General features: G+C 38.1%; 1 protein-coding gene across 1 annotated transcript in view; it reads left to right on the top strand.

Moving 5' to 3' along the window:
- Nucleotides 1-21897, top strand: part of RP1 (RP1 axonemal microtubule associated) — a 351147-nt gene that overhangs the window by 287634 nt on the left and 41616 nt on the right. The window contains exons 50-53 of the mRNA XM_063451391.1: nt 4713-4772; nt 5980-6158; nt 8365-8584; nt 21178-21326. Coding sequence (XP_063307461.1) covers nt 4713-4772; nt 5980-6158; nt 8365-8584; nt 21178-21326 — 608 coding nt within the window. The remainder of the gene's footprint in view (nt 1-4712; nt 4773-5979; nt 6159-8364; nt 8585-21177; nt 21327-21897) is intronic.

Below are 21897 nucleotides of genomic sequence, written 5' to 3'. Positions count from 1 at the left end.
TGGGGAAACAAAGTTCTTATAACACATAGAGTTGCTGAACGTTAGGGAAACCATCCTAAATGTGCCGGTTTATACCAATGTTGAGGATGAAGACACACCTAAAAATGAGCAAAAATGCTGAGCTGATTAAATTTTTAGACTATCAAACTCTGTCGTTAATAAAGAAGGAGGCAACTGATGATGGAAGAGAAGCCCTTTGAATATTAAGAGATTACTTGCAGGCAATGGAAAGCCCAGAATAGTCGTGGTTTACATACCAAATTAATGTCCCTTCAGAAAGGCATAAATCAGAATGTGACAGACTATGTTGTAAGAGCAGAGACAGCCATCACAGCATTGAGAAGTGCGGGAGAAATACTAAGTGACGGATCGCTAATTGTAATGATCCTAAAGTGTTTGCTCAAACCATTTAAGCCATTTGCAGTTCACATTGACAGTTCCCTTTACAGAGTTTAAAGTGCAATAAAAAAAGTTTTGAAGATACAGAAAAGTACTACACTAATTCAAACAATGATGGAGTGTTACAAGTGAGCAATGTGACTTCTATACTCAGAATGAATGATGGTTCCACTGTTACTTGTTACAAAGAGGTCACAGGCCAAAGAGGGCACAGAGCCAGAGCTTGCTCTTGTAATCAAAATTCAGTGTGGTGTAACTACTGCAACAATGCAAAGCATAGAGAGGCAAATTGTAGGTGAAAGAAAAACGATAATGTTAAACAAGCCGCAGATAACAATGATTACGGACACGCAAATATTTTCCAAATAAGAGATAATCTACTTGATGGACTAATACCAAAGGGGCAACATTCCCCAGAATAAGTAACATAAACACATTTAAAAGCTTTGATGACACTTTCAGACCAGAGAAACACGTCATGGAACTTGCAGATGGGACAAATGCATCATGTGTGGCATGATGTTGAAATGTACCTACTTGGCAATAAGGTAAATTGAGTTCTGTAAATATCTTCATACCCTCAAGACGTTTTCTCTGTAGAGGCAGCAAAAAGCAGAAGTGAGCTCATTTGTAACAAATTCACCAAGTTCATAATTCAAAAATACAAATGGACTTCACTAAATACTTTTGCTGAAAATGAAGATAGCTGCTATACCTGTTACAATATTTACGGTAAACTTGGCATGAATTCTGGGCCACTATGATTATGATGACATTACAAAGTTACAAAGTGTCACAGAAAGAATAGATCAACATTAAACTGCAAACTCAAAATTTACTCAAAGTAGAAGTAGACAGCCTTATACCACACTGATTGAACAGGTCGCATAGAACCCCAAGCAAAAAAAGTTTTAAGATATGCCATGGCATTCACTAATGACTATTCAGGAGCAGAATTTGTATAGTTCTTGAAGGGCAAAAGTCATGCAGTGTTAGCCACTGAAAAAGTCATTGCCGATGCAGCCTTGCTAATAAAGACTAACACGTTCACTTTGACCAGTTGACCAAAACTTTCAGTGGGAGTTTGATAGATGTATGCAATAGAGAACAATCCTTTAGGTAACTGCATGTACATCAAAGAGTATTAAAACGGAAAATTAAAAAGTAGTACTGATAATATGGGTAGATAATCTAATGATACGTGCCAGCAGTTAAATAATACTTATGAAACTAAAGAAAATACCTACAACAAAATTCAAGATGAAAGACTTTGGAAGAATCAAACTTTTCTGTGGCATTGACTTTGAACAAAGTGCTGGTCTACTAAAGATGAACAAAGAAAGTATCATGGTGTAATACCCCAACACGCAGAGTTCAGGAGTTTATTACCGGGCCTTAGAATGGCCGGGCTAAACGTCAGACCGAGATAAAGCGCAACCAGAGACGATCTGAGGTCAGGGTAATGGAGATAAATCGAAAATGAGAACTAACCAGAGTCAGGTACACAGTAATTAGTCAATAGGGCAAATAAGACAGGAAAGAGTTAAAGATAAACTCAGAGTCAGAAACAAAGCCAAGGTCAATACAAGAGATCATAGGATCAATACAATAGATCAAGGAATGCACTAAAGGGTACTGAAACAGAAACCACGATAGGGCAAAGTGGATAGGGCTAGGTTCTATTTTCTCTTTATACTGCCTCTCTTGGCAAACTTATTACCTCTTTTGGATTTCACTACCACCTGTATGCTGATGACACCCAACTATATCTCTCCTCCCCGGACCTCTCCCCTGCCGTCCTGCAACGTGTCACTGCTTGCCTTTCTTCCATCTCTGACTGGATGTCCTCCCGCTTTCTGAAACTCAATCTCTCAAAAACTGAGCTCCTTGTCTTTCCTCCTCCTAATACTGATCCTCCTCTTTCGCTCTCCCTCCAAGTTTGTGGTACCAACATCAGTCCATCCTTGCAAGCGCGCTGTCTTGGCGTCATACTTGACTCTGGTCTCACCTTTGAGCCTCACATCCAGCATGTTGCCAAATCCTGTAGATTCCATCTTAAAAACATAGCCCGCATCCGCCCCTTTCTCGCACCAGATACTACCAAGGAGCTTGTCCATGCTCTAGTAATTTCCCGCATGGATTATTGTAACCCTCTCCTGATTGGTCTCCCCAATAGCCGTACTGCACCCTTACAGTCCGTAATGAATGCTGCTGCTAGATTGATTTTCCTCTCTAGTCGTTTCTCTCACACCTCACCCCTCTGCCAGTCCTTACATTGGCTTCCTGTATGCTATAGGAGTCAATTCAAGGTACTAACTCACACCTATAAAGCACTGAACAACTCTAGCCCCTCTTATATCTCCTCACAGATCCATAGGTATGTCCCTTCTCGGTCTCTCCGTTCTGCCCGTGACCACCTCCTGTCCGTTGTCCGCACTCGTACGGCCAACTCGCGCTTGCAGGACTTCTCGCGGGCGGCTCCCTTCCTATGGAATAGCCTGCCTACCGCCATCAGACTCTCCCCTAGTCTTGCATCTTTTAAGAAGTGCCTTAAAACCCATCTCTTTAGGAAAGCTTATGGCCTCCAAGACTAACCCTTACCTCACATACCTGTCTCTTGCTCTCTCCTAAAGGGCAGCCCACCTTATTTGATTGTAAATTCCTGTCCTAATGTGTTTTACACCCCACCTCCTATAGAATGTAAGCTCGTTTGAGCAGGGTCCTCTTCAACCTATTGTTCCTGTAAGTTTATTTGTAATTGTCCTATTTATAGTTAAATCCCCCTCTCATAATATTGTAAAGCGCTACGGAATCTGTTGGCGCTATATAAATGGCAATAATAAATAAATAAATAAATAGGGAAGTTCAAATAGCCTTTAACTAACATTTGATTGGCCCACGTCATGCCTATGCCTCCAAAACGTGCTGTGTGGGGGTGCTTGAATGACTTAGGCCAATGGGAGACTGAACCAACTTGTGGCTTACACTGCAACTTCAAGAGTATGCATGTAATCGAGCCTCGCTCCTAGTGCAAGGCGGGCCGCATGACCGCTCACTGCAGTCAGTGCACGTGGCCCCCTCAGAAGAGGAGATCGAGCCACGCACGGTTTGTGTGGAGGCAGGAGTGCTCGAGTTGCACGCCCTGGCCCCAGGATAAGGTAAGCCACAGAAAGATACAGGTCAAAGATCCTAGAAAAGGCCAATTTCCTGGATTGTTAACTAACAAAGCAACTTTTAGTCACAGTCAAGCACACCATTGGCTATGGGGCTATGCTACAAGGAGTGTAACCAAGACTTCAAGCTGCAGCATACAGTGATGTTGATTGGGCCTCTGATATGAATGATTGAAGCATGACAGATACTGCTTTAGTCGTACACAGCAGAGTTCCATGATTCCATGGAAGTCTAAGAAACAGTCTACAGTAGCTTTGTCTCCATTTGAAGCAGCTACATGATAGCAGAGGTCATGACTACGCCAGCAACAAATTTAGAACAGTTATTGGGTGTTTTGTTTGGAATGTAACTCTTGCCCAAAATGTTTATTGTGAGAGTAAGTGGAGATGTGTTCCTATGGTGCCCTCAGGGTGTTGGAGATGTGTTCCTATGGTGCCCTCATGGTGTTGGAGATGTTTTCCTATGGTGTCCTCAATGAGTTCATTTGCCTCTTTCTCTGTTGTGAGGAGCTAGGAAGCACTAAACACGTGTATGGTGTGTTCCGCCGTTATTGTCTGTAATCCTACCCTCAGAAAGCAGATTGCAACATGACGATAACCACTAACACGCTACCCTAGCTGATTAATGCAATGATTTCTGTGGCTCAAAAGACAGCTTTAGAAACACAGTCCAGAACATTTATAATACCAGACATTGAATACCTTTGTAGCCTTTATATATTGTTACTCTGAGAACATACATAATTCAATGGTGATGCATTGCAGCTATACTTAGTCCATGAGTCCCATAAACACTTTAAAATTAGTTAACTTATTTTATAGCAGAAGGGCTTTGGGGAAAATAACACAAATGAGGCAGATAAAAACTGATCCACTAATCCTGAACAAATGTCACAATATTTTATTTACTGGACCACAAGAGAATAGTTTCACTCCCTCTGCTTTTATCAATGCTAAAATGATGGATTGCTGCGAGACCAAATTTAATAATTTTTAAAATCAACTAACAACTAATGATGCCACATAGGGACCCTTATCATGCTTTAGAGATAAAACATTTTTACAAATGTGTAAATTGAATTGCTTTATTGGAGTTCTATACTTTGAAATATTCACTTTGAATTTATCTTTCACCTGCAGAAGTCAAAGAAGGAAGTGCAGCAGAGGTTCTGAATAATGGCAACCAGCCCGTGACATCAGGTGATGTGTCTGCAGTGAACACTGATCAGTTAACTACATTTAACTTACAACCATCCTAAATATTAGTATTAACAGCACTGTGTAGTTTTGCAGTAAAACCACAACCATCCTTAATATTGCTATTAACCACACAGATTCGATTTTTCGGTAGTATATATATATATATTAATGCATCATGCGAACAAGCCTTTTGAAAATGTTGAAGCAATTTATGTTACTGCAGACTGTATGACTGTCACTTTTATGCAATAATGTAATTTCGCACTAGTAATGATTGTCATCTGTCTTTTGTTTGTACCTTCTCCACCAACTTCTCTAAGGCTTCTGGAAAAAGCTCCCTACATCACTTAGTCTTCAGTCATTCAAAAGATGCCGAATATACATCATTGTGGAAACCTACCAGCAAACCATTTAATTTGTCTCCCTATTAATTGACCCATAATACTGTGCTGTATTTTAATTCATGTGTCTGCTCAACATGTGGTCACTCTCTTTCCATCTTTTTATTCTTCTGCATCCATAAGTCATGCATTTATGTAAGTTTTGCATTGTATTATATACCAGAAGCTCTGTCCTAGCTGATCACAGCAGACCCCAGGTAAAAAAGTCAAACTGTTTATTTACAATGGGAGGATGCCGGACACGCCTGACACCATAGCATGCTGTAGTGGTTATAGTGCTTGGAGTGTTCCTTTAAAGAAACACTATAACGTTAGAAATACCTAGTGATATAGTGTTCTACTCTCAATTTAGATTCAATAAGTAATTATTAATTGCATTTTCAGTTGTATTTGGGGAAACCACTTGAAGTATTTGTTGTGTTGAGCTATTTCAATTGCTTTTATATGATATGTTCATTGCAAACAGCTGAAAGTCTGTATATATATATTTTTTTACAATAAACATACAGTATATGCCATTGACAAACAATTTAAGGCTACAGACACATAGGTCAGTACTGGCTCTTCATACATCACTTTTAACTGACACAACTGAGACATTAAACAACCTCTATTAGATGCAGTAAGGCTGTAGTCTACAATTCTACAATCCTCTACACTAGTGGTCTGAAGGACAGTTGCCCCACTTCCCCCACCAGTCCTCCCCTGCATGTATATGTAATTTATCTACTGTAGATACTGTGAATGCTTGATAAATAGAAATAATAATGTAATGAGTCATTTTCTTTTCATTTTTATAACTATAGATGGTGAGTGGATAATTCACTTGACTACATCCATGTATGAACAGCTGCAGCCAATCACAGACCCTGTCAAGCATCATGCAAATTTGGTTTTCGTGCTTTATGGCAACAAGGGCAAGTCCAACCCCATTATATTGGAGAACAATACAGTATCCCAAGTGAAGGGCCTGTCAGTTTTCAAGGTATTATTCTGTTTTTCTAGACCTTTCAGGCTGATGATTAAGAGTTTCTGGGAAGAACATTTTCAAAAGAAAATGCTCTTCCAGCATAAATTGATGAATTAAAGTTACAAATTGCATGCAAACTCATTACCTGCAATAATAGTAAGATTAATGTTTAATGCCATAATACCCGATAATTTATTTCTCTACGGTAGTCACTGAAACGCTGCCATTGTATAAAATTTAAATCCTGAATTTCGTCTCAGGTCTTCATTAATATTTATCTGTAATTAGAAGTTGAGATCTAATGTGTCTAACAGTTGTTTCATTGGCAGTAATACCATGTATTGTCAAAACAAGAAATTACCAATATAGCAGGAAAACAACAGAAAATTGTATGAGCAAAGTTTGAAAATACTGCTTTGATTGTTCATGTTTTTCTTTGTAGCCATGACAAATTGCAACGTGAACATTTCTTTCTTTTTTTTTTATATCTGTTTATTTTCAGATCTGAGCAAAACATAGCAAAATATAACACAGAATAACCTTCAGGCCAGTTTTTACCGTGGAGTGATAAAAAGCATATGTGTATAAGCAAAAATAACAATACTAAATAATTAGATTATAGAACTGAAGGTGTACTAATATTTATTCCTATCCCAACCTCCTTTTTAACAGTCATACAAATAAGAACAAAAACATTCATTTACACAGATGTTTAAAAAGCAGAAGTTACTATTTTACTATCAAGTAAAAAAAAAAAAGCAGAGATGAAATTATAGACATCAATTATTATACCCTTCGTAAAAGTGTAATGATCAAAGTTGCTTCCACATCCTAGGACCTGAACAAATTTGTCATTTTTGCAATATGTTGATTCAGCCACAATTGTATTCTTCATTATTTTGTATACTTCAACATAATAATAAAAAAAAAATTATAATTGTTTAATAGATATACCCTCATTGAAAACACGCACGCATTTATTTTTGCATTTTACATTGGGGACCAGTTGTGTAGAGTGAGTTCCCAGCGCCTGTGGCAATGCTAATATTGCGCCCCGGACCCTGTGGATCTTTAGCACTTCCCGAATCCCTATACGGACACCTAGATAGCCTCACTCCTCCTTCCCTACCCGCCTCATATCCGTAGTACATGTGACACTAATAGTTGTTTTGTGTAATTTTTTTAAATCCACCACACGCCTAAAGTAATGTGTATAGCCTGCAGACGAGCGAGGTTATCTAGGCACCTGTTACCAGTTTACCATTATGATACCATTCAATAGGCATTTACATAATGCCTATTAATAGGGTGATCTTCAAACAGGAAATCACGCTATTAATAGGCATGAGAATAGTATAGCTGTAATTAGCAAGAAAAATACTGTAGAATGTCGACGTTTATTTGCCCCATCATGTTGAAAAATTGTGTAGGCTTCTTATTTTTTTATTTATTACGACTTTCTTTCCCCTATGCTACGCCACTGATTGGTGGTATATATTAAAGCAGCTTGCAAAATCTGCAGATCTCTGCCTTTTTCCGTAGCTGTTCTCTGCCAGTTTTTCTGTAGCTGTTCAATCACAGACTTTTCAATGCAGCTCAATGGGAAGTCTTTGAAGTCAGGTGCTCTTGCAATTGCTGTCTCCTGAGTTTAGTTCCACTGAGCTAACCAAACCAGGAAGTAACAGAACCTGCTGTCTGAATGACAGCCAGGGAGTGTAAGAAGGTTAATTTATAAAAGTGCATATTTCTAGTGAAATCTGTACATTTTCTAAAATGAAAAAGAGCTCACAGTCTTCAAAAATCAAGTATTTCTGCAAGCTGAAGTGCTTTAAGCGTGTAACGTGTCCCTTAAATTCCAGATAGGATTTTCTTTTGAAATCCTGTGGGGTTTATTCACTAAAATCTAATTGATTTAAACACAGCAAAAGAAAATTAAGGTAACTATAGCTCATCTAAAAACCAAATCTCTAACTCGGCTATAGTCATAGTGAATAATTTAGTGAATAACTCCCTATGTATATAACAATAAATAAATTAAGAATGTTTTATAAATCATCTATAAACATTAAAATTAATAAAAATTATATTTATTATATATATATATATATATATATATATATATATAGTATAAATAATAATAATTTAGTGTAAAAAAGTTGTCTTTTTAAAATATTATTTAATTTGATGTTTCACTGCAATACAAATGTTCATTTTTTTATAGATCGACTTAGCACAGGATTTGGGTGAATTATACAAAGTAAGACTAGGTCTGGAGAAATGGGATGAAACTGCAAGGCTGTTTTTAAACCACTTAAAGATGCAGCATACAAAAACCTTGGACACGTTTAACTACTCAATATGTCAAACACTTCCGTTTTCATTAAATGGAGATAGATGGATTGAAATCCCAATAGAATGGCCTCTGAAATCCTCCCTTTCTGGTATGTATGAAATTAAAATATATTTCAGTGTCTTAAGGCTTAAATGAGACAATATTTTATAATAGTAATATGATACAACACACACACACACATATGCATGCATGTTCACAGAAAGGAACAAGCGATCAAAATATATATCTTGCTTGATTTTTCTTATTCCCTCCAAATATTCCAATATTTTTTTATTAAATTTATTTTATTACTTTGAGTTCAGTTGCAAGTTTGGCATACAACAATGATTTTTCTCACGTTAAATAGCAATACTTTGTATAAAGAGAGTTATATAACCAGCCAACAACCCATTACTGAATTACATGAACTGCACTGCAACCCTAAAGCTACCTGATAGAAAGATGCTTTAAAAAAATAAATAAAAAAATGACAAAATAGCTACTCCTTGTGTCAATGTTATTTTGTTAAAAACCTTTAGAAATTCCAGTAGGTAAGTTTGCTAAATTATTTAAGAAAAAAATTTTTTTGCGCATATATATATATACGCAAAAAAAAATTTTCTTAAATAATTTATATATATTTATACGGGGGGTCTGCCACAACAGGCAAGACTCAAGGTGCAGGCTTTGCAAAGAGGCCTCTGAAAGAATCCAGCACATAGTAGCCAGATGCAAGATGTTAAAACTGAGAGACACAACCAAGTTGTTGGGATTGTGTACCAAACCATCTGCTCAGGATATGGACTGTACCTGCCTAAGTCGAGATGGAAGATACCATAAAGAGTAGTTGAGAATGACAAGGCTAAGATCCTGTGGGACTTCAAGACCCAGACATACAAGCAAGTACTGGCCAACCAACCTAACATTGTGGTGGTAGACAAGGAACGTAAGACTGCAGTGGTGGTGTAGGATGTGGCAATATTCAGTGACTATAATATCAGAAGGAAGGAACATAGGAAGATGGACAAATATGGACTGAATTTTTTTTGGAAATTTAAGGCAGTAGTAGTCCCAGGTGGCATTGGAGCACTTGGGACTGTGACTCCCAAGTTGGGGGAGTGGCTTCAGCAGATTCCATGTGGGACATCTGAGATCGCTATCCAGAAGAGTGCAGTTCTAGGAACAGTTAAGATACTGCGCAGAACCCTCAGACTCCCAGGACTCTGGTAGAGGACCCGAGAATGAGGAATAAATATGTATGTATGTATACACCACTCTGGAGAGGTGAGAACATCAATTATATATATATAAATTTCCAACCTCTGGCACTCAACCTTTAAACGTATATTCCAGTAACCGAACCCGGGTGCCTCCCAGCAGTAGTATAGTAGTATAGTATAGTATATGTGGTAGACATATAGTCATAGCCCACAGCAGTAATAGACTGATAAAGGCTGTTACTCCCTGACAGAGACTGTTACATTTAAACTGTGAGTGTGAAATCAGTGACATGTAAGGGCTTTATTCACTAAACACAGAATTATTTGGAATTTTAAACTGAATTGCACATTTTAGGTTAAAATTGCCACTCTGTGACTACAGAAAAATGCTGATTTTTTTTTTCTATATCAGGTATTTTGGCCTATTTCTCCAATTTGGATTTCTATTAAATTCTGTTTTAGTGAATAAACCTTAAATGTTTTCACTGGTTAATTTAATTACTACAGCAAATTCAAAAGTTCAAGTCAATTGGAAAATCATGTGTTTTTTTTTTGTCAGCAGAATATATCTAGATGTTATTTCTATTAATAAATAAGAAGGGGGGAAAAAACAGGTACAATTCATTAATAAGAAACATCTTTCAGAGGATCTTGCTGGTCTATGTCAGGATATTACATCAAAACAATAAGCAAGTTAAACCCGAGCGTGAGATACAGATCAATGTGTGTGGTACAAAACTTATAATGGAAAATTGTCACTTCTCTGTCTATGAAACTTTCATAAAACGTGAGATCAACTGATGGAAGCGACTGGCTGTTCTACGCTTTGATGAAAGTTATTGATTTTAAAATCCAAGACAGACATGAAAGTCACCCAGTGTAGAAAGACTATCTCTTCTGCAAATATATCCTTGCCTACCACGTCAAACCTTCATCGTATATCACCAAACATTACATATTTTCATTGGCTGAGAGACAGAGGGTTCAAACACTTTTTGTTGCTTTTGTAAAATCTTTATTCCAAACAGAGTACATATATTTAAGATTGCACATTTGACATTAAGCAACAACTATACCATAAAAACAGCATTACATTCAGGCAAGTAAAATAACTTAAGCAAATTATCCATTATACTGCATACAAGACAAATTCATAAAATTATAGTAAAGTATCCTTCTAAAACTTAATTAACCAATTCACTACCAAGTGCTCTGGTGAGAGCTAGGGTTTCATTTATGCCATGCAAGAACTAGGATGTTATCAGCTTCCAGGAATTGTGTACAGATCCTTGCAACATGGGGTCGTGCATTATCATGCTGCAACATGAGGTGATGGTCGTGGATGAATGGAGAACAACAATGGGCCCCAGGATCTCGTCACGGTATCTCTGTGCATTTAAAATGCCATCAATAAAATGCACCTATGTTTGTTGTCCATAACATACGCCTGCCCATACCATAACCCCACCGCTACCATGGGCCAATCGATCCACAATGTTGACATCAGCATACCGCTCACCCACACAACGCCATACACGCTGTCTGCCATCTGAACTGTACAGTGGAAACCGTGATTGATCCGTGAAGAGAACACCTTTCCAAAGTGCCAGTCGCCAAAGAATGTGAGCATTTGCTCACCGACAAACTGAAGTCAGGTCGAAACCCCGATGAGGACGACGAGCATGCAGATGAGCTTCCCTGAGACCATTTCTGACAGTTTGTGCAGAAATTCTTTGGTTATGCAAACCGATTGTTGCAGCAGCTGTCCGGGTGGCTGGTCTCCGACAATCTTGAAGGTGAAGATGCTGGATGTGGAGGTCCGGGGCTAGTGTCGTTACACATGGTCTGCGGTTGTGAGACCAGTTAGATGTACTGCCAAATTTTCTGAAACGCCTTTAGAAATGGCTTATGGTAGAGAAATTAACATTCAATCCACGGCAATAGCTCTGGGGGACATTCCTGCAGTCAGCATGCCAATTGCACGCTCCCTCAAAACTTGCGACATCTATGGCATTGTGCTGTGTGATAAAACTGCACATTTTAGAGCGGCCTTTTACTGTGGCCAGCCTAAGGCACACCTGTGCAATAATCATGCTGTCTAATCAGCATCTTGATATGCCACACCTGTGAGGTGGATGGATTATCTTGGCAAAGGAGATGTGCTTACTAACAAAGATTTAGACAGATTTGTGGACAATATTTGAGAGAAAGAGTTCAGATCATGAAAAATGGGGGCAAAAAAGTCTATAATTTTGTTCAGTGTAGACAGATAGATAGATAGATAGATAGATCGATAGAATTCAATTTTACAATGGGAGTTCAGATTTTTTTTTTATGGATCTTGCCACAGGAGTGCTGCTCCCTTTATAATTATTGCTAAAGGAGTACTGCTCTTTTTCTGATAATTACAATAAGTGTCATGCCTTTTCCGAATATTACAATTATGATATTCTTGGATCCTAAAGTAGGAATGCAGACCTGAGGCTTGTTTGTATAATAAGGAGCTTGCAATCAAACCCCATCTTAGCCATTTTATTTAAGGCAGATTCGTTGGTCAATACATATTCAGGATTGTTCCAAACAGATAGGTATCAAATGTTACAATTTAGCAAAGTGTACTTTGTCTGTACATTGTATAATATACACCTTTTTACAAGTGTACTTTATATAATCACTGTAACTTCTCCACTGAAAGGGGAACCTGCAAAACACCAAACAGGTTAAATATTTAATGTAGGTCACTAGACTAGCGGTAATGTCACATTGAATTCAGGGATTGAAACATTAAAAGTAATGTAATGCAACCAATTGTTCTTCCATAATATTATTATCTCGACTCCAGCTCCTATAAGATCATGACCAGCGTTTCAAGAGGATTTCTGCTATTTTAAGTGACCAGAATATAAAGTGATCAAACAGGGAGCATCTTTAGATAAGAGAAAATGCTGTGGTATTTACCATAGCGTTTCAGTTAATGATGCCAAACTAAGAATGATTGTCAATTTAATACAAATTACTATTATTCTCAAAGAGGAACGAACCATTACTTTTCTGGAAATCATACCATTAGACTAGAAAATTAAAATCACAGATAACTTTTTTATGCAATGCTTTGTTATACTTTAAACACCATAATGACTACATCTCTTTATAGAATTTATTGTGCCAATATACCTTGGCAACATCCTCAGTAATGTTTAGCTAATTTAGGAATAGATTGAGAACCAAGGAACCCCCTTCCCCCCTTCTTGATGTCCATATAACTAATAAGTTAATTATACATCTGCATTATCAATATCATGTGTGTATGTATATATATATATATATATATATATATATATCAGCTTTTTGGTCTTAAAGGAACACTATAGAGTTGGGTCATGTATTCCTGACCCTATTGTGTCAAAACCATCCACCTGCATCCCCCCTTGCCTCCCTAAATATAGTAAAATCTTACTTGTATTCAAGTCTGCAGCTGCTGGCTCTGCCCCTGTCTGCCTCAGACCTGCCCCTGTCTGCTGACATCATCAGAAGGGGTGGTCTGAGCTAATGCTTCCCCCATAGGATTGGCTAAGACTTTCAAGGAGGCAGATCAGGGGTAGAGCCAGCACAAGTCAAACACAGTCCTGGCCAATCAGCATCTCATCATAGAGATTAATTGAATCAATGCCTCTCTATAAGGAAAGTTCAGTGTCTGCATGCAGAGGGTGGAGACAATGAATGGCAGTGCTGCATACTAGGCAGGACTGCTCAAGGAAGTACCTCTAGTAGCCATCTGAGGAGTGGCCAGTGAAGTTATCACTAGGCTGTAATGTAAACACTGCATTTTCTCTGAAAAGACAGTGTTTACTGCAAAAAGCCTGAAGATAATGATTCTACTCACCAGAACAAATTCAATAAGCTCTATTTGTTCTGGTGACTATAGTGTTCCTTTAAGAGAGATCTGACAGCCATTCTTGGGTTGAGATGGCATGTTTTACTAGTTTGTTGCTAAACAAGAAACAGCTCCAAACTGTGTTTTTGCCTTCTTTTGGATCAATAACAAAAGCAGATGTGAGAAAGGCTGAACTATAGGGGCACATGTCTCTAAATCAAGTGGATTAACCCAAAACTGTGCGATGACATCAGTGATATTCTAGAACCATTCTAGGGATTATGATGCTTAGTGTCTGTTTAAAAAGTTAGCAATTGACACCGAGTATAGTCTTGCACTTTGAACTATGTTCAATGACAGAAAAGAACAGAGCTTACAACAGTGATTGACAGGGTGCTATGATAGAAGTAGTAAATCCAGAGTTGTGGATTTCTAAATTATATATTTTTTTCTTGTTAAAGTTCAAAAAAACATTTACATTTGTTAAATATAGGGGATACATATCATATGAAAAATCCTGATTCCTTTTTACAGATTTTAAAATGACAGCTCCATATAATGACATTTTATTATACTGTATAATACAGCAAAATTATTACTTCCATAATGCAAACATTTTATGTCATCATGTATATAGTAAAATTGCCCTTCCATAATTTGTTATAGCATGTAACATAGTCAAATTACAGCTCTATACTGGGATCTTGTATTGACATATTACACAATTTGATAAGTATGATATGTGTAAGTTAATATATTTTTCTACCCTGTAATTTCCCTACTGAATACATTTTATTTCCAATGTTTTATAATGATTTAGGGCTGAAGGTGCCATCTACAGTTTATGGATTTCATTTTGCAATTTATTACATTGCTATTATACTACCAAAAGCATATAAAATGTTTCCATTTTTCTTTTGTACTGTAAAATTAAGAAAAAATACTATAATTTTAAAATGCAGCAAAGCAAAAAATACAGAGAGTATTGATAGTAAACTGTACAGACAAAATGTTGTTTTCTGATGCTTAATATTGAACATAGTTACAGAAATATATTTAAAAGAGAAAATCTCAACTTTTCTATGTGTCAGTGAGATATGACAATCTATTTTGACAGGATCGTAGTCTGACCAACGTTTTTTGAACTCTAGGTGAAGAATGACTTCGATCCACTAAGTCCCCTCTAGCCTTCCTCAATAAACCCCTTTGTATTTGGGATGGGTTTTGTCAACCAGGTGACCCTAGCAGATTGGTACCTGAGGCAGTATCCAAGATCATTCACAGTTTGTTGCATGTATGCCTTAGGCTATTAGATGGAGGTTTGTAGCAAGTATAATATGACATTAACTGTACTTGATAGAAGATTTAATATTAGCAGTATTAAGTGCTGCTTTATATAAGGTATATAGTTTAAAACTGTTCCACCCATGAGTTTAATGTTTTTACAGAACATATTCAAGAGGGTCAAAAAAATGTATGGATTTATTTAATAATAATAAACGTCACATTGTAGTGAATAAAAAAGTGAATTGTAAAATGAAGGCCAGTAGCACTGATTGTAAAGAATTCCCATCTGTGATCACAGCTTGACTGTTTTATAATTAAATTTTCATATTGCTAAAATTTTATTTTTGGTAAATATGCAGTGTTGAGTGACAACGTGTATGTATCTATTGGGAGAGAGACAATATCTTCCCTATTCATATCTCACAGAATACTTGGTGTTCTAATATCGGAACATATGTAGAGATCTATAGTAATGTTATTATATGCAGCACAGGAACAAAATGTAAAGCCATTCTGCACATCATTCCACAATTTGTACTGACCCTATTAGTATTTAGGGCCCCCACCCGCCGCTGAGGGGTGGGGGCCAGGGGAAAGGACACTAGGTCCCCCCCCCTCTTATTTCAATTTAGGGCCCCCACCCGCTGCTCAGGGGGGAGGACATTAGGTCCCCCCCTTATTAGTATTTAGGGCCCCCACCCGCCACTCAGGGGTGGGGGCCAGGGGGGAGGACATTAGGTCCCCTCCCTTATTAGTATTTAGGGCCCCCACCCGCCGCTCAGGGGTGGGGGCCTGGGGGGAGGACCTTAGGTCCCCCCCCCCTTATTTTACTGTAGGGCCTCCACCCACCGCTCAGGGGTGGGGGCAGGGGGGAGTACATTAGGTCCCCCCCCTTATTTTACTGTAGGGCCCCCAACCACCGCTCAGGGGTGGGGGCCGGGGGGAGGACATTAGGTTCCCCCCTTATTAGTATTTAGGGCCCCCACCCACCGCTCAGGGGTGGGGGCCAGGGGGGAGGACATTAGGTCCCCCCCCTTATTTTACTGTAGGGCCCCCACCCATCGCTCAGGGGTGGGGGCCAGGGGGAGGACCTTAGGTCCCCCCCCTTATTTTACTGTAGGGCCCCCAACCACCGCTCAGGGGTGGGGGCCGGGGGGAGGACATTAGGTCCCCCCCTTATTTTTCTGTAGGGCCCCCACCCACCGCTCAGGGGTGGGGGCCAGGGGGAGGACATTAGGTCCCCCCCTTATTATAATTTAGGGCCCCCACCCACCGCGCAGGGGTGGGGCCAGGGGGGAGGACATTAGGTCCCCCCCCTTATTCTGATTTAGGGCCCCCACCCACCGATCAAGGGTGGGGTCCCGGGGGGATGACAATAGCCCCCCCCCCATTATTTTTCATTTGGGCCCCCACCCACCACTCAGGGGTGGGGGCCAGGGGCTCGGGAGGGGGGAACTTTTTTTTTTTTTTTTTTTTACAGTGAGCAGGCTGCTCAATGTTTAATAGACATGCCTCTACTCGCGGTATAGCGAGTAGGGGCATAATTTACTAATACTAAGTAATCTTTACTTAGTATTAGTAAATTTGTCTGAAAGACCAATTTAGGTCTTTCAGCCTTTTAGTAGATAGCTCCCTAATACCGTGGGAATTAGGGAGTTATCTACTTAATTATTCCGGTCATTACATTGACAGGCTAAGTAACTTAAATTTTATATGAATGTATGTTACTTGATTGTTGTAAGTGTTGCAAATGCTTACAGCTGAATCCTAGCTATGTTTGTATACTTTTTATTTAAAATTATTTACAATGTAACCTTCTTCTTTCACTGGGTAAGTATATTAGTACTTAGGTAACACTGTGCTTCGGCACTTCAGCACATCGGCACTTCGACACTTCGGAAATTTGGTAATTTCAGAACTTCGGGACCTCGGCAATTCGGCACTTCGGCATTCGGAAGTACCCGAATATCCGAATTGTCCGAAAAAAGAATTACACATCTCTGTTGGAAATTAAAAGAGGGACACAGGAGAAGGAGGGAAAAGGAGAAGTGAACAACTGGAGGATAGGGGAGAGAATAGAAAAACAAATGAGGGGAAGGGAGAGGGGATATAAGATGAAAACAAGTGATTCATGTGGGAGATTATAGAGATAGTGTTGGATGGAAGGAGAAAAGAGGAAAACAACTGTGTGAAGCATGGGGACAGAAGAGTGAAACAGGTGATTTAAGGACCAGATAAAAGGGGCACAAGTTAGAGAAGGGGAGAAAGAAGAGGGGAACAAGTGAGAAGTGGGGGAAAGAAGAGGGGAACAAATGAGGGATGGGGAAAAGAAGAGGGGAACAAATGAGGGATGGAGAAAAGAAAAGGGGAACAAGTATGGGAAGGATGGAACGTGAAGAGGGGAACAATTGGAGAAAGATAGGGTTATGGGGAGAGGGTCATAATTACAGAAAGGGGAAGAAGAACACATTTGAGGGGGCGATGAATAGAGGAGCATGGAGATAGATAAAGAGGGGCAGATGGGAATTGGAAACACAATGCTCAAGCACATGTTTACACACTAAATACCTATGCATGCACACTAAATACAAATAAAACGAAACACAGATATGCTCCTGCATGCACACACTGGCACTTCATAAAACCACACTAAATTCACACACTAGCACTCTACACAAATACACCTGCCATTCACATGCACTCACTAACACTCCACACAAATATACTCTTACATACACATTGATATTCAGCCACCCAACCAACCACACACTCTGAGCCGATGATATTCCCCTATCCACCCAGTCATATAGTCCCATCTAACCTCCCAGTCATACACACTCACACTGACACATTCATACAGTTAGCCATATTACACATCACCTACCCCCACCCACCTTGCACCTTGCCATCCAACCATATATTCATACCACAAACTACTCCCATTCATCGAACTAATCACCAAGCCTCATGTATATGAAGGGCTGGAGCTCATTGAGGAAACTGGTCTAGGAGCTAGGTGCAGCAGGGAGGGTAAACCTGGGCCACTATAACTACATATAAAATGTTTCTGACCATCCTGAAACAAGTTCCTTCAAAAAACTAATTTGATACAAGTTTCTGACCATCCTGAAACAAGTTCCTTGAAAAAATGAAGTTCCTTGAACTAAATGTATGTATTTTATTATGTATATCTTGTCAGTGTACTCATACAAGGTGCTTTATGACGTTTAGTAATCATAGGAAGTGAGGTATAGAGAATGCAATGTATAATTAGACATATTGGTACCACAAAGCCAGAATTAAAGGGGGGTACTCCTAATTGCAGAATGGCAAAAACATGGATAAAACAAAATAAAGCGGGAGGTAGCAAATTGAGAGTTCCACTTCTAGCTAGCAAAAAAATGTGTAGTAAAAATAACTGATACAAATTATACTGGGATTTCAATGTGTGTGTGTGTGTGTGTGTGTCTCTGTGGTTTTTTTTTTCTTGCATTGTTAAGATATGTATCATTTTCAGTAGAGTTTAAATGAGCCTGCAATAGCTCATATTTGCAGGTCAGTGCTCTATATTAGAACATTACGTGCATCCAATGGGAAACATGCCATGTCCCATTAGCTGCAAATCTAACGCCCTGACAGCTGATTCTACATCTTCTGTAACACTCCTTCAGTCTGCCACATGCCTATATAACACTGAATTCACTGAACATTGTCTGTTTATATCACAACATGCATTGCTATTTATTGTTAAAGTGACATTACCCTTGGAAAATAAAACTTTGTGAACATAATCCTTTGCAGCTAAATATTTTTAACCCATCGTTTTCAAACTAATGTCTTAAGAAAATTACTGTTAAAAAACGTAAGAATTATGTTAGTTCCTCGTGCATTAAAAAGTCAGTACTCGGAATGCTAAAGTGCTTTTTTAAACTTGAAATTCTAACAAGCCACATTTGGTTTTCTTCACCATCAAAATCTCAAGGTTCTATATTATTGATTCACTTTGTATTTACATAAACATGTAGGATTATACACACATTCAATTTAAAAATGTAAAACTCTGTGTTTTTCTTACACTTTTGTGTACAGGTTTTTCCCTGCAATGACTTAAAATTTGCTTTGCTTGCTGTTATATCTTGCTATGCAAAATGTTACCATTACAAACAAAATTATTCACTAAACTCTCAATTCTAGCCAGTTGAAATGTTATTAGCTAGATTTAGGCTTAAAAAGTCAAGCTGTGACTATATTTGAGTTGGAAAAAAAAGTCCTAATCAGCTGCTTTACCCTGCATTAGGTGACATTTCAATTTGATGCAATTTGTAATTTAGTAAATAACCTCGAAAAAAATTAAAAGGAAAATAAAATAATTAAGTTTAATGAAGCGCTTTTTGTGTATAAATCATGCCTCTGAAGTCTCACTGCTCAATTCTTTGCCGTTTGGGAGTTAGCCACTTAAGGACCGATGACTGCTCAGGGCCGTCACCGGAAACATCCCCTTTAGGACAGGTGACGGTCCTGAACTGTCATAATGGAAATATTTACTTACCTGATCGCAGATGTTCCCCAGGCTGACTGACCCACGCAGAGACCTCACTATTTTCCTGATAATAGCATGAAAACAGAAGAGATTCTGCCTACCTGTTCTTATAAAATGTCTTTACCCTGTGGTTTTACATTAATTTTAATATTGCACGCTGTTCCTGTATGCTCACGCTACTCATCGGCAAGATGTTTGGTTAGTATTCGCTACTTATGATTTTGACTAGCCTCACATGACTATGTTTAGCCTACACTATAATCAATAGTTACACATGTAGGATCAGCCTGATGTTTGTTTCCTTTACTTTAAAATCAAATAATTTAGTTCTTGAATATTACATGTTTCACGGCCTACTTTAATACTTTTATCACTATGTCTATGACTTTGCATAGATTAGTATCTCTCTCTCTCTCTCTCTCTAGTTAATCTAGACATGTTATGCGTAACCTGTACTCTACACTACATTGAAAAATTGTGCAGTATTCTCAAATGCCCTGTCACTATTATGCTTTGTCCAGTTAACGGTCTTGCCAATGCTGTTGGGGCATGGTAAGATTGTCTGTTACTCATATGCACACACAAATAAAGAATTTTAAAAATATATATATGGTTTCAATTTCAATCAGATTTTAACCTAGTTTAAAAGTTTTATCTCCTGCAAACAATCACTGTGCAAATACTGTGCAAACAATTACTAAGTGTTAGATATATATGCTAGAATTCCAAATTGGGAAATGTATGCCTATCACTATTATACGAAGAAAATGAAAAGAAATAACCTAGGGCCAAAATTTAGATATCACAAGGTAGAGGGCACAAAAAGGGGGGTAACCCCTAAATAGTGAATATCATAGAGAATAAACAAAAAAAGCAAAAAGTGCCATTCTACCTGTGTATGATTTACTGAGAATATTATAGACTTTAAAATGTAAATTTTAATAAATAAATCTAAAATAAAAATATGTTAAAGAAAAATCATATGAACAACAGGAGTGGGTAAAACTCTGACTACTTATACAAGCTGTAAAAGTGTATACATAACACTAATGCTGAAGCAATACTGTTTTGCTATAATATAACATCAGTGTATTCCCAAGTAATAGAAGTGATACTATATTATATATCACTAATAGCTGTAACAAGAGGGGGGAGATAAGACGACTGCTAAACCAATTATATGTATGCCTATCACCTTCTAATTTTCTGTTTTCTTCTCATCGAGTACTAAAATTTTTGCAACAGCCTTTTGTACTTATGAAATAGTACAAATGAGTAGTCATGTTTTTTTTTTAAAATTAATTAAAGGGACACTCCACACACATAAAACACTTTAGGTTGATAAAGTGCTGAATGTCTCAAGAGTGCGTCCCCTTTTTTTGATTTTACAAAAAAATGCAGATTTCAATAGAAATTGGCACACTTCTAAATTAACCTTGTTGCACAACCCTGTCTGACAACTGGTACTATTATTTCCTGGATGTTTTGACAGCGGAGCTAAACTCAAGAGGCGGACAATTACCCAGAGCACCTATCTTGCACTTGTCTGAGTATGACTGGGCTGGGTTAGAAGAGGAGGGCTTTCAAATGCTGTAGATAAGGGTACTGCAGCAATTGCAAGCTGTTTTTATACATAACCCCAATTAAAAAATAGTTAATTAAAGGCATGCACGTTTTCACTAGGGATATATTATATATGTAGTCCCCCCCCCCCAAAAAATTTTTTTTTTTTTTTTTTTTCCTCATTGGATAACTTTTTGTTATTCTGTTCATTTTTGTAGTGGTCACCTATTATGTCAATGTACTTGGCACTGGCACTCAGAACCTGCAAGATGGATTCGAGTTATCTGTGTGTTTACATGGCAAGAATGGAGACTCAGGAGACAGACACCTCACTTGGCAAAAGTCAAAGGATAAAAATGGAAAGGAGGTAATGCCAATAATAATTTATCAAGATTTTATACTAATCTTTTATGAATGATTATGAATTAATAGACCAGTAACAAACAATATTTATTCAAAGTGGAGTTGCTTTACAGCACCTGCTGCATGTTAGCCATGGTATTTCCATGCATATCCAAATTACTCACAAGTCTGTTTTAATTTGTCAGACATGGTGTATATGTTCTAGAGAAGGAATGAGCTAGGATTTCACAGATTAATGCACTACAATAAGGAGAAAGGCTTCAGGCTGTGCACAACAATACTAAGCAGTATGGTCACAAAGTGGACTCATCCTGCAGCTTGTTTAATTTTAACTTACTGGTATTTTTCTTTGGATTTTGTCTACATTACGATATTGGGAAATATAGCATCCAAGATCCGAGAAAAATCCAAGGTGATCATAGGTAGAATAGCATCTCTTTTATTCACACCACATCAAAAGGTGTATTCAGCTAATTGCAATTTAACAGTGTACATCAGCTACAAAAGAGGTCTCACAATCAATAAATTGGAGCCCATTTTCACTCAACTGATTAGTAACTTTGTTAAGTCAAGCT

The sequence above is a fragment of the Pelobates fuscus genome, chromosome 4 (genome assembly GCF_036172605.1).
Source record: "Pelobates fuscus isolate aPelFus1 chromosome 4, aPelFus1.pri, whole genome shotgun sequence".
NCBI lineage: Eukaryota > Metazoa > Chordata > Amphibia > Anura > Pelobatidae > Pelobates > Pelobates fuscus.
Note: the sequence above shows the minus strand (reverse complement) of the source record. Positions and strands in the feature narration are given on the sequence as shown.